This window comes from Salmo trutta, chromosome 13, assembly GCF_901001165.1.
Source record: "Salmo trutta chromosome 13, fSalTru1.1, whole genome shotgun sequence".
Lineage (NCBI taxonomy): Eukaryota > Metazoa > Chordata > Actinopteri > Salmoniformes > Salmonidae > Salmo > Salmo trutta.
The window spans coordinates 60197772-60211956 of NC_042969.1; the positions used below are offsets into that span (position 1 = coordinate 60197772).

Consider the following 14185-nt stretch of genomic DNA (forward strand, 5'->3'; position numbering starts at 1 on the left):
TCAAACACTTCAAAAAAGAGTGAAGGAATAAAACACACAAAATTGTCACCCAAGGCCAAAGAGAGGTGTAAGAAAATCCCCTCGCCTACATGAGCAAATCTGAAGTGAACACCCTCTTTCTCTGCTCTCCCACACAGAGCTGAGGATGGCTTTTATAGCCTGGTTTACCATTCTCTATAAGGAATCTAGGGAAGGAGGAATGAAGGCCCAAACTCAAACATGCTGCAGGGAAAACCAGACAAATGGCCAGTTTTGGTCAAAGGGAAGCAGTGAGCTACTGCACTAGAGGCCACAGTTTAATCTACCCTGAAAATAATGGTTATCCTCCACCTCCATCGCTGTCTTTTTTTAGAATGTTATCTTTCAGCATGGGTCAGGCCAGAATAGTCAACTTCTGTATTAAACAGACTAGAGCAGGCCTGAGCAGTAGAGCTCCTTAGAAAAACACCCATAGACTGGGTCTGGGAGAGAGGCAGTGTGAGGGCGAGGAGAGAGGGGCACCTTGTCAGAAAGAATTTGCCAGTGAGTTTCTTCACGTAGCTCCGTGGCGTCAGTCAATATTGGGCTGTCAGGCCCGCGCGGCCACAGCTGCAGCCCACGGAGACAAGGTCGCTGTTCAAGAAGGCCTGGCCATCATGATCAATCAGTGTTGTTACCCTGCCAACGATGGAGATAAACCCCACCCCCCAACAACAACAACAACAACAACAAAACACATTCTTTCACTTCTGGTCAGGTCAAGGAGTAACAAGACCAGTATCCCACTTTCTGTCTTATGCATGGAGTATGATCATTACATTCACTGACTGCCTATCTCACTCTAACACACACACACACACACACACACACACACACACACACACACACACACACACACACACACACACACACACACACACACACACACACACACACACGTCACCCCTCTATAGGGACATCTGGCTGATGAGAGTAGGAAGTGTATTTCTGTGAGACAAGCTGCTCGATCTGGGCCACTGAGTGCTTGTCATGGAGTCAAAGACCTACAGCTGCCAGGACTTTGTCTGTGTCCAGAACATGGAGAGGGTGACAGGTGCATGGGCATCGGATGACAAGTTATGGTCATGCACAGGACACCAGTGATTTACTGTATTCAGACCAGAATATGACCCATATCTGAAAGCACCTCTCAATGGGGTTGGAAATGATCAGCTCTCTTGTATAATCCGTTTAGACTTTATCTGCAGCATACTACACAATCTTGTTATGTCTACAAGTATTTTAAAAGTGTAAGACCATGAATGATGGTCTCTTATGTTTGGCACAACTTCACAAAGTGCTAAAGTGCCTTCTGCATGTCCCCGTGGAGAGGGATTCATTTGATTTGATGCATAGCAAGTACATGTGCAAGTGTTGACCAAACCAAAACAAGTATAGCCTCTCAACAAATGAAATATATCAGCCCATTTATCTTACCTCTCCCCCATGGCCATCAAAAATCCCAAATATAGAAGGGTGACTCTTGTTCACGATGTCAGTGACGACCTCGAAGCGGTCTTCCATGTGATCTCTCCGGCCTTGGATGGAGTACACCGCCACATTGTTGCTCTTGAACTCCCAGGTTTTGGAGAACTCTGCGTCCAGAACGTCGAGACCCCCGAATTTGTCATTCTGCATAATCTCCGCCACTTTCCCCTTGACCATTTTGACAGCATCCCGGCTGGACTTGACGATGGTTTTCACCTCATCAGTGTGGAAGAAGTAACTCCATAGAGCCAGGCTTATGCATAGGAGGAACAAGGTCTCTGGTCTGAGCAGAAAATAACGCATGATCCGACCCAAAAGAGACAACAGTGTCATCGTATCCTCTATCATTTATACAAACAACAAATCACTGCAGGTTGTTATTGTTTACCCGCAACTTTCAGTCCATTATTATCGATGCTACAGTAAATAATCAGCGAAACCAAATTCAAACGTAGTCTACAGCACATCTGGTGTAAAAATCTGAATTAATTCAACCCAACACGGATAGCTCCATGTAGCAATGCGGCTTGATGTATTGGAGAATCCGTAACGTTAGACACTGCGGGGTGTAAGACTGCCTTGGCTGGCTCACTCTAGCCTAAAACCCCGTGAACCAGCGACTGTCCCTTGTCCATATGATGCAGTGAATCACAACCGTTGCAAGGAGGAGAATGGTTGCTATATTAAACCTCAGTCGGAGAGACCCCACTTTGAAGTACCTCGTTTAACGCTAACTTGAACGCAGACTCCCTCAACCTTTGACAGCGAGGTTGCGATTGAGTTGTAAATAGTGCACTCAATTTGAAGCAGAGGAAGTGTTCTTTTTCAGGACCGCACCAATTGGAGCACGTGAGGTGTGCACCATGCAACCTTGTTTAGGATAACATACATCATATTTCTGGAGGGGCAAACTAAATGTCATGTGCATCTTTATACTGGCTGAATAGACCATTTATAGAATTTGGGTAAATTAATTTTCGATCTACGTAATTTATTGACGGATGCACCCACCCCCCACGGCGGATTGTTTTAATCTGAGCCCACCTGTTTATATATGTTACGGCAAGCCCCGAGGACCAGACCAGGGGTTTGTCTACTAAGGGATAGAGCTGTGGTGAAAATGGACTTTTCGGTCGAAGCAGGTTAGGAGAATGAATATGACAGGTTTTATGAGAATTGGGTTAAGGTCAGCAAAAGCGTTCGAGTAAGCTAAAAAGCACCAAAAATATATATTTTTGACGTCAATTGGACAAAAACTGTATCCCATCTAGACATGACCCCAGTTCGCTTGTAAAACAGATAAGCCAAAGGTTTAGAAACTCTATGGATAAGGTACTTTGTAAAATTCTACTTTTGTTTGTTGTTGTTTTAATAATGGCGACAAGGAAAGATATAGGAGGAAGGTATAGATAATGATAATGCCTTTGGTTCGATAAATCGATCTTTGGGTAAATTCATTTACCTTATATTTTTAAAATGCCTTCTTGCCCAATGTATATCAAAAATAATGAATTTGATTATTGCAACATTTGTCAATCATATCATAACGTCAATATACCGGTAGTGTAGTTTATTCTGTCGGTATTTAATTTGAATGGTTTCTGAAGCTACTGCACTCAGGCAAACGAGAGGGGACTGGGTTCTTTTCCACGAGAAAGCGGTGTGTCGTCATCACCCTGCTCCTCCTTTCCAGTTTGTGGTGGTGAAACGTGGAGGTCCGCAACGTGGCTTGGAAAAACATTCTGCAAGTATGTGTTGTTTATCAGTTGTCTCATTAAATGGCACTAAGCCCCCCCCATCCCCGAAACCTTTTAACACGGCGCCTCCTATGTAATGACAAAACTGTCACGATCATCGCAAATTAGTCAGAAGGAAAGCTGTTCCCTGTTAGCTAGGCTAAGGCTGGCTAGCAAGTAAAGTTACCGGCCATTTAAATTTGCCTTTTTCTATCTAACGGTTACTGGTTGCCGTTTGGTGAAGTTAATCCAATTGTATACATAGCTAACGACAACTGGCAGCAAAAAGGGGTTTGTCAGATGAGTTGTGACATTGTGATAAATGGTTAACTACCTGAGAGATAGCCAGACTTAGCTACAATTCTATGATAAGTGTCATGTGTGGGGGAAAAACATTACCAGGGAAGTTAGTGCACTAGATAACGTTAGCTGGCTACCATGTATTGACCATAATCAATACACATTACCCATGTGGATGTGTTGTATGCTAACATCATTACTTTTTTGTATATCATCTAAAAAGTAAAGATTTATCTGATTCATAACATCAATCTGATCTGTCATTTATCTAGATCTCACTACAACACCCACACCAATTATAATGGAGTACATGCAAGCTCCTGCTACAAGCAGCCAGGGTAACATGTAAGTATATATATATATATATATAATGATCAGCCTCCTACAGGCTACAAATAATTATCCTTTACTGTCAGTGTGAATGTGTACATTCATAACTTTTTCAAAGGTATCAGCTGGTACACAGTACTAATTAAGGAATGGTTTCTCTCCTCTCCTTAGCCTCTGCTGCACCTGTGGCATCCCTATCCCCCCAAACCCAGCCAACATGTGTGTGTCCTGCCTCAGGACCACAGTGGACATCTCTGAGGGAATCCCCAAGCAAGTCAACCTGAACTTCTGCAAGCAGTGTGAACGGTACTGCCCAGACCACCATCACAAGCCTGTCAAATTTAGTGCCACAGCTAAGATGTTTAAATCCCTGTCTTGTGCTCTTACTGACCAAAACTTCATTAGTCAGTAAACTGTGGGATCTTACCAAGGCTCCAACATTAGTTCAGATGGATTGATTGCACCTCTTTCTCTTCCATGCAGGTACTTGCAGCCTCCAGCCTCCTGGGTGCAGTGTGCTCTGGAGTCCAGGGAACTGCTCGCCCTCTGCCTTAAAAAACTGAAGGGCAACATGACCAAAGTGAGTATCCCTTCCCTACTCTGCTCTATTTACATTCAAACATGCACTTGTTCAAAATGTTCAACAGGGCTGTAGCCATTCACCTCAGAAACTCATGTGACCTCCTAATCCAGGTGCGTCTGATCGATGCTGGATTCCTGTGGACGGAACCCCACTCCAAGCGGATCAAGTTGAAGGTGACCATACAGAAAGAGGTGAGAGGAGAAATAAGAGGTGTCAGAGTGGGATATTTAATAGGATAGAATAGTGTGGATTAGGATCCAGATCAGGTGGACGTGTCCCACCGCTGACTTCCATGTTGTCATTATTTAATCCAGGTGACAGTAAAGGGGTAAAGGGCTGACTTTGTAGTTTCAGAGCACAGTGATTGGGTGAAGATTAGCCAGTGGCTGTCATCTTAACTTCATGACCTTTCAGAGGAATCTGAGCTCCTCAGGGCCCAGGCCTTAGTCTGGAGTGTAGGAGGTTTTGTGTGACCAGTTATCTTGTATCTAGATGCCCTTTAGTCACCAGAAATAGCAGAACCAAACCCTGATGAATAAAGTCTTACACTTCAGTGTTTCCCAAATGATGGGTGGGTAATGATCCGCTGGTGGGTCACAGCTTTCTAGCCCAGTTCTGTATTTTAAAAAAAAAGTGTTTACCTGGTGTGTCGCATTAGTCGTAAACTATGTTCTGAGTCAGTCATATAAGAGAATAGTGGTTGATGGTAGTTTGGTCTGTCCTGTCCAGGTGATGAACGGAGCCATCCTGCAGCAGGTGTTTGTGGTGGAGTTTGTCATCCAGGGCCAGATGTGTGATGACTGCCACCGTGTCGAGGCCAAGGACTTCTGGAACTCTGTGGTACAAGTCAGACAGAAGGTACCACTGATGATTAGAATTATATTATTCATGTTGCTCACCACAACAATCATTTTTAACATGTGTTGGTAACCTAATATTGGGCTGTTCCTTTTTAGACTTCTCACAAGAAGACCTTCTATTACCTGGAGCAGCTCATTCTCAAGCACAAACTCCATCAGAACGCACTCAACATCAAGGAGATCCATGGTGGGTTTGGGATAGAATATACTGCTCTAAAGTGGGGGGTTTCATCCAGGAAGAGACACCAGACCATTGATATTGATGATTTTCTAAAAGCTTTCCCATCCTGTGCTTTAGAACGACATGGCCATGTGTTTAGAATCACTGTGGTCGAATCATAGCACTGAGCATTCCATTTACCATGCCAACAATGCTTTTGGACTCGGTCCTATTTTCAGTCACACACACAATGTGTCGAGAGAGATATTTCAGAACCAGCGCCCAGTGTGGTTGGACCAGATTGTAAGGGAAAAGCTGCCCTTTGACAGTTCAATATAAATGACCTCCCTCTCTAGCCGGAGTTAAAAGCCTTGAGGTTTCAACATGTGGTGGCCATATTTCCCCCCGCGGTGCCCATCTGGGCGATATTACTGAGACTGGCTTGTTAAGTGTTGGAATGGGGATAACGGAGCTTACGTGTGCTGTGTGTGTGCCTGTGATTGATTTATCGATTGAAGACTGATTGGTTTTTAATCTTTCTCCTCTTTCAGAGGGTATTGATTTCTACTATGCCACCAAGCAGCATGCTCAGAAGATGGTGGATTTCCTCCAGTGCACAGTCCCCTGCAGGTAGGAACCAGTTCACCAGAGTCCCTCCACTACAGGTAGAGGTTTCCCTGTAGTGACAGAACAATCTGACCTGAGGTCAGTGTCTAGGGGTGACATCATCCTACTCTGGATGGCGCCTTCATGGTTATTGTATAATGCCCATGCAATGTTCATTTGGTGTTGAAACATGTTAATGATGAATTGAACAGTGATGAGCTAGACCACACTAACCACAGTAAGTGCAGTCTGTGTGGCTAGTGCTACGATTATTCAATGTCTATAGACTTATGTTTGGACACACCTACTCATTCCAGTTTTTTTTTATTTATTTTTTTACTATTTTCTATATTGTAGAATAATAGTGAAGACATCAAAACTATGAAATAACACATGTAGTAACTAAAAAAGTGATAAACAAATCAAAATATATTTGATATTTAAGATTCTTCAAAGTAGCCACCCTTTACCTTGATAACAGCTTTGCACACTCTTGGCATTCTCTCAACCAGCTGAGGTAGTCACCTGGAATGCATTTCAATTAACAGGTGTGCCTTGTTAATTTGTGACATGAAGGTCAGTCAATGCGGAAAATGTCAAGAACTTTGAAAGTTTCTTCAAGTGCAGTTGCAAAAACCATCAAGCGCTATGATGAAACTGGCTCTCATGAGGACCGCCACAGGAAAGGAAGACCCAGACTTACTTCTGCTGCAGAGGATAAGTTCATTAGTTAACTGCACCTCAGATTGCAGCTCAAATAAATGCTTCACAGAGTTCAAGTAACAGACACATCTGAACATCAACTGTTCAGAGGAGACTGCGTGGATCAGGCCTTCATGGTCGAATTGCTGCAAAGAAACCACTGCTAAAGGACACCAATAAGAAGAAGAGACTTGCTTGGGCCAAGAGACACGAGCCATGGACATTAGACCGGTGGAAATCTGTCCTTTGGTCTGATGAGTCCAAATTTGAGATTTTTGGTTCCAACCGCCATGACTTTGTGAGATGCAGAGTAGGTGAACGGATGATCTCCGCATGTGTGGTTTCCACAGTGAAGCATGGAGGAGGAGATGGTGTGGTGACACTGTCAGTTTATTCAAGACTGTTGGAAAAGCATTCCTCATGAAGCTGGTTGAGAGAATGCCGAGTGTGCAATGCTGTCATCAAGGCAAAGGGTGGCTACTTTGAAGAACCTAAAATATATTTTGATTTGTTTAACACTTTTTTTTGATTACAGCATGATTCCATGTGTGTTATTTCATAGTGTTGATGTTTTCACTATTATTCTACATTGTAGAAAATAGTAAAAATAAAGAAAAACCCTTGAATGAGCAGGTGTCCAAACTTTTGACTGGTACTGTGTATATATATCTTTGGCTTTGCATGGAGATGCTTGAGAATGTTGCTTATTTTCTCTCTGACGAGATATATTCTTTATGGTTTCTTTGTCACCCTGTCTTGTTTAGGTCGAAGACCTCCCAGCGCCTCATCTCCCACGACATCCACTCTAACACATTCAACTACAAGAGCACCTACTCCATTGAGATTGTTCCTGTTTGCAAGGTATACAGCATCTTCCTCAAAAATATTGATGGTCAAATGCTCTACATGTATCTCAAGGGGCTGAACATTGGTTGAATAGGTGAACAGAGCGCACCTATACTCAAATGCTCAGGTCCAAACAGGCCAGGGCAGACCTATACAGAATCCCCGTTCTTGTCATAACAGACACAGCTTCCCTTGGATAGAACTGTGATGTTTTAAAAGATGCTTTTGAGCCGTCCAATGGAAACTACATTTGAATCAATCTGGGTGTGTCTAAGTCTTTACTCAAACGTTTTTGTTGAGTGAATGTTTCTTGTTAATGCTCTTCTGTTGGATTCATGTAGTAGATTCATCAACTCATAGGTTCTAACATGTAGACTGAGTACACGTATCGATGCTTGGCTTCTGATCATACATGTGAAGAGTGAATTTTGTTCATATCCAATTCTATCCATGTGTTTTTATGCATTTCTATCCAATGACTGAATGAAGCATTGCAGCACTGACTCATTCAGTAAATAGATATGACTTAACTTTTTCAAGATCAATGAAATGCGTTCCTAATCAGCATGTTATTTTCTTTTGCATTGTGAGACAAATTGTAATCACGCTGAGGAAACAAAGAGAACATAGCCGACCCCTTGTATAACCAAACTGGCAATGACAGCCTCTGTTATTCAGATTGTTCATGAAGGTGTAGCCTAATCCAGAGTTGAATGTTAATCTCTGCTGTACTACAGTTTACTGTGGGTTTCTCTGGGGAATAATCCGGTGGGAAGGTTGGCATTGGGTAGAGGTTCCAAAGTTCTCTCTGACCTGACCTCAGTCTGACCCCTGGTATGTTTTGTCTCATTGCCCAGGACAACGTGGTGTGTCTGTCACCGCGTCTGGCTCAGAGCCTGGGGAACATGGGCCAGGTGTGTGTGTGCGCCCGAGTCACCAGCACCATCCACCTCATCGACCCCAACACCCTGCAGAGTGAGTACAGCACACACCAGCACCATCCACCTCATCGACCCCAACACCCTGCAGAGTGAGTACAGCACACACCAGCACCATCCACCTCATCGACCCCAACACCCTGCAGAGTGAGTACAGCACACACCAGCACCATCCACCTCATCAACCCCAACACCCTGCAGAGTGAGTACAGTACACACCATCCACCTCATCGTCCCCAACACTGCAGAGTGAGTACAGTACACACATCCACCTCATCAACCCCAACACCCTGCAGAGTGAGTACAGTACACACATCCACCTCATCAACCCCAACACCCTGCAGAGTGAGTACAGTACACACCAGCACCATCCACCTCATCGTCCCCAACACCCTGCAGAGTGTGTACAGTACACACCATCCACCTCATCGTCCCCAACACCCTGCAGAGTGTGTACAGTACACACCATCCACCTCATCGTCCCCAACACCCTGCAGAGTGAGTACAGTACACACCATCCACCTCATCAACCCCAACACCCTGCAGAGTGAGTACAGTACACACCATCCACCTCATCAACCCCAACACTGCAGAGTGAGTACAGTACACACCAGCGCCATCCACCTCATCAACCCCAACACCCTGCAGAGTGAGTACAGTACACACCAGCACCATCCACCTCATCAACCCCAACACCCTGCAGAGTGAGTACAGTACACACCATCCACCTCATCAACCCCAACACCCTGCAGAGTGAGTACAGTACACACCAGCACCACCTTTACTGTCGGCCCCTAGCTGCCAGGGGACAGAGGCTGTTTCAACACATGATTTTCTGGCTACTGAAACATTTATTTTACAGATATGCTTTGCTTCTTTGATTGATGTATTGCTGATGTGTTGACAAGTCAATGTTTCAAGGCGATTGGATGTGTGTGTGCATGAGTTTGTGCTTGTGTGATAAAGCATCAACAGTTTACCATCTGTTCCAAATTTTTTGCATCAGTTTTTGATTAGACTGATGGAATGTGATTATATTCCACTTGATTTAAGTCTTTTGTACCGAACTGAACCCAGTATCGTTTACAGTGTCTGTTCACCACATGCTCATCACCCTCCCCTCACTTTCAACAGCTTCCCTCTGTGTCTAATCAGGGCATTCCACACATGACACACTCATTTGTTGTCACTACTGCCTGTGTGCTGTGAGTGTAAAAAAAATTCCCACTGTGTTTAATTTGGATATTTTGAAAGGCAGGGCACACGTTTTTAATTAGTGTTCAAAGACTGGAGCAAAAATAGCCTGTCTCAACCCCAGCCTCTGGGCAGAACAATGATCCATGCTAGCCAAATCACTCGCCTGCAAGAGGGAGTGAAGTTCAAATAAATCAATGTATCTTGCGTGCGCACACAAGCATGTGAATGTAGGAAATTATTGGTGTTTTGAGCAGTGAAAATTGAAACTCTGGACTGTCCATAGAGATAAACATCTAATTCTATTTCTCCTGTCTGACCCAACAGCCGCTGAGGTGGACGGGGGCACATACTGGCGCAACCCTTTCAACAGCCTCGTTAGCCCACGGCAACTGGAGGAGTTCATCGTCATGGATACTGACATCATCAGGAACCAGAAGCTGGGGGCGGGAGCAGGCATAAGGTCAAATAAGGTAGGAGTTCTGAGGGAAATGGGCGGTGATCTGGAATTGGACTGTCCCGTCGCTAGTGCGCGATGGGACAGGAACATCCCTGCGCCGGCCAAACCCTTCCCTAACCCGGACGACGCTGGGCCAGTTGTGTGCCGCCCCATGGGTCTCCCGGTCGCGGCCGGCTGCGACAGAGCCTGGACTCGAACCAGGTTCTCTAATGACAGCCTTAGACCATTCCGCTACTCAGGAGGCCCACCTGTCATACTTGAATAAAAGTATACATATCTTTTTAATAGAAATTTACTCAAATAAAAGTGAAAGTCACCCAGTAAAATACTACTTGACTAAAAGTCTAAAAGTATTTGGTTTTAAATATCCTTAAGTATCAAAAGTAAAAGTATAAATCTCTTGAAGTCCCTTATATTAAGCAAAGCAGACAGCACCATTTTCTTGTTTTCAACATTTACGGATAGCCAGGGGCACACTCCAACACATTATTTACAAAAGATGCATTTGTGTTTAGTTAGTCTGCCAGGTCAGAGGCAGTAGGGATGACCAGGGATGTTCTCTTGATTAGTGTGTGAATTGGACCATTTTCCCGTCCTAAGCATTCAAAATGTAATGAGTACTTTTGGGTGTCAGGGAAAATGTATGGAGTAAAAAGTATAATATTTTCTTTAGGAATGTAGTGAAGTAAATGTTGTCAAAAATATAAATAGCAAAGTACAGATACCCCAAAAAGCGACTTAATTAAGTAGTACTTTAAAGTATTTTTACTCAAGTACTTTACACCACTGTGTGTATTCATGCGTGCAACTTCCCTCACTCCATGTGTGTGTTGGCGAGACCGCTTGACTGCGGGGCTTTGGTGTGTTTGTGGCTTTAATGACAGTGTTTTTAAGCAGATTGAATTATGGGGAATATTTATATTTTCTTGGAAGAAATGTCAATGGGTAATAATTACATTATTCCTGAAGCTGCACATCAGATTAGAGAAAAACCCTCCACAATACATGGAAGTGTTTCTGTAAAATGAAACAGGAAATTGGTTTGCTACGGTACGATAATGTCCCATCCCCCATCTAAGGACAACTAAACACCCTTCATCCGTTTAGTGGAAAGGAGTAGAAGTAATGGTGGTGCTAGGCTAAATCTTGTGTGTGGTGTGTGTTCTGATTTGTGTGTTTCCAGCACACCCTGGCTGAGGTGTGGGTGCAGAAGACCTCCGAGATGGACACGGCTCAGCAGTACCACTGTCGTACACACCTGGGCCACCTGCTCAACATAGGAGACCTGGTTCAGGGGTAGGTGACTGTCATGGGCTGCTATATAGCTACTAAACTCTTAAATGTTCATCTAACTTCTTGCTGTATAAGAGAATCAAAACAATACCTTACTCTTTTGATTGTGAAGTTAGAGAAAATATGCTGTTTTTTCACTTTTGTTTCCCTCTAGCTTTGACTTTGCCAATTCCAACGTTAATGACGAGTTTCTGAACAAGATGAACCAGAGTCATATTCCTGACGTGGTAAGAACCAATACATTCTACTGTGTGGACACACTCATGTATCCTTCAAAACAGGGATCTCCAACAGGTAGATTGTAGCTCGCAGCCACATATGAGTAGCTGCCAATCAATTCTGAAAGTACATTCAGTTTTCCATCACAAACTGTCATAAACATAAAGCTCCCAGCTACTATTCAATCAGTCACATTGACATTTTCCCACCTCTGGTTAGCCACTATTGGCTTAAAAAGCCAAAAGTAACACAAAATCTGCCAATTAATTTCCAGCAATGTTGCCCGTCTGTGTGTTTTGTACGTGCATTTGTCTCACTCCGTATGTAGCCAGTTAGCGACGCTAATGATAACGTTTTTTTTTTCTTCAATTGGTTTGTGTGTTTGAGGTTCAAACCCACATAATGTACGTTGTGCACATTTTAATACAGTAGGGTGGACAGACTTCCCCAAAAACTTTCTCTATTAAAATGTTAACCTCAAAGTAGGCTTACCTGACAGAACTATAAATCATGGTTATTTGTTTCAATTGGATGGCCATTGTTTTTCAAACTCTGCCATGGCATGTGCTTCAGCAGTAGGCTTATCAGCAGAAACATCACTAGACAGACACATTCCACTCTTGCTAGATGCTCAGTTAAAGGGGAATTACACACTTTTTCCAGACCTCATAAATGTATTCTGATGTGATTTTAAATATGGACATGGACTCAGAACATACATTTTTGTTGTTTCTCTATGAATATTTATAATATTGAGAATGGAAAACATAAAAAATATCCAAAACCAGGAAAAATAAAATTCTGGAAAATACAAAATATAATTTTATGGGGCCTGTGATGCCAAATACTGTTTTATCAACCATTATTTGACCAGGTATATTGACAGAAAACACATATCTTGTACACCAAGGACCCTGGGATGAGGTAAAAGAGAACAATGTGCCTATTGGAAAGCAATAAAATGAATTATAGCTCGCAATGTTTATTTAAAAAAAAAAAAAAAAGTAGCTCATGCTAGAAAAGGTTGGAGAACCCTCCTCAAACAGACCTCTTTTACCATGTACTGCACTCTGTCTGTATTAGATCACATTGCCCCCTGGTGGACATTGTGGTATTGGTTTGATTTTGTTTGCTGTATTGAGTTGAAATGTCAATCCCTTAATGGGAAAATTGGCCACCTGACCACGTACTGTTCACTTCATTTTGAAATGAGAGCTGAACTGCATACCTTTCAGCACATGACTGCAAAGGACAGAATACATCAAAACAAAATGAATGCATGTATTGAAGCCATTTGGACATGTTTGTTGTGGACTTGCAGGTGCTGATCAAGAAGAGCTACAACCGCAGCAAGAGGGTGAAGCGCAGGAACTGGAAGCTGAAGGAGATGGACAAAGACAGAGAGGGCATGGCGCCTGAAGATGAGAGGTAAGGAGGAGAGGAAGAGCTGATGAGAGAGGAGGAATGTAGAGGGGGAGAAGCAGGAAGGGATGAGGAGAGAGAAAGTGAAGGATGGACATGCTCTATATCCAGGTGATGACTTTGTAAGTTGTGAAAGGTGTCTGTCTTCCTGTTTCAGACAATACCAGGACTTCCTAGAGGACCTGGAGGAAGACGAAGCCCTGAGAAAGAACGTCAACATCTTCCGAGGTGAGTGAGACCGCAGCTTTCTGCTACTCTTTATAGTTCTTCTTGCAAGAATCTGGATGTTTTCCTCAATTGTCACCCATAGCTTTCTATTGATCCATTTTAGCTGTAGCCTCATGATGAAGTTTTGTTTTATATTGCAGATGCGTCCAAGATCCCAGTGGAGAGTGATACGGATGACGAGGGCGCCCCTCGGATCTCTCTGATGGAGATGCTGGAGGACCTCAGCCTAACAGACGCCACCGGGGGAGAGGGAGCCGACATGCTGACCGAATAGACCAATCACTGGCCTGCTTACATCCACATAATGACTGTTCAGACCAATCGGGGTCTTAATAACATCAACATGATGTTTGACTAGACAAATGGGCTCCCGAGTGGCACAGCGGTCTAAGGCACTGCATCTCAGTGCAGTGTTCTAGTCCAGGCTGTATCACAACCGGCTGTGATTTGGAGTCCCATAGGGCGGCGCACAATTGGCCCTGCGTCGTCCAGGTTTGGCCGTCATTGTAAATAAGAATTTGTTATTAACTGACTTGCCTAGTTAAAGGTTCAATAAAAATCCTACTAATAACATGAGTGATTAGTAGTCCAATAAGAATGGCAATGCCACGCACTGTCAGCTACCATTGCTTACAGTCTCCCCCCCCCCAACAGCAGCCACTCAGAATGCAGCAGAAGGGTCACTTCGGAGGTTGCTGAGTTATTGAGTGGATCCTGCCCTTTGTTTGACCCTTCCCTGTCTCCATATTAGAGGCAGTGGTTTGTGGTGATGTACATCAAATAAAATATAACCTGGTTACAA

At 43.6% G+C, this 14185-nt stretch overlaps 2 protein-coding genes across 3 annotated transcripts in view; one reads left to right on the plus strand and one right to left on the minus strand.

Annotated features, from left to right (window-relative positions):
- LOC115206215 (protein phosphatase 1L) overlaps positions 1-2452 on the minus strand; it is a 52743-nt gene extending 50291 nt beyond the window's left edge. The window contains exon 1 of the mRNA XM_029772919.1: positions 1456-2452. Coding sequence (XP_029628779.1) covers positions 1456-1854 — 399 coding nt within the window. The 5' untranslated portion in view covers positions 1855-2452. The remainder of the gene's footprint in view (positions 1-1455) is intronic.
- Positions 2453-2590: 138 nt separating this feature from the next.
- Positions 2591-14185, plus strand: LOC115206216 (60S ribosomal export protein NMD3). 2 transcript variants are annotated; one of them, XM_029772921.1, is made up of 17 exons: positions 2591-2648; positions 3114-3254; positions 3815-3887; positions 4044-4178; positions 4356-4452; positions 4566-4646; positions 5185-5313; positions 5412-5502; positions 6027-6105; positions 7548-7644; positions 8487-8604; positions 10089-10234; positions 11405-11517; positions 11669-11741; positions 13055-13161; positions 13313-13383; positions 13524-14185. In XM_029772921.1, the coding sequence occupies exons 1-17, from the start codon at positions 2627-2629 to the stop codon at positions 13655-13657; spliced, it is 1707 nt and encodes a 568-aa protein (XP_029628781.1). In that variant the 5' UTR covers positions 2591-2626; the 3' UTR covers positions 13658-14185. The 2 variants fall into 2 exon arrangements, with proteins under 2 accessions (XP_029628781.1, XP_029628782.1); XM_029772922.1 differs by having other exon boundaries at positions 2625-2838.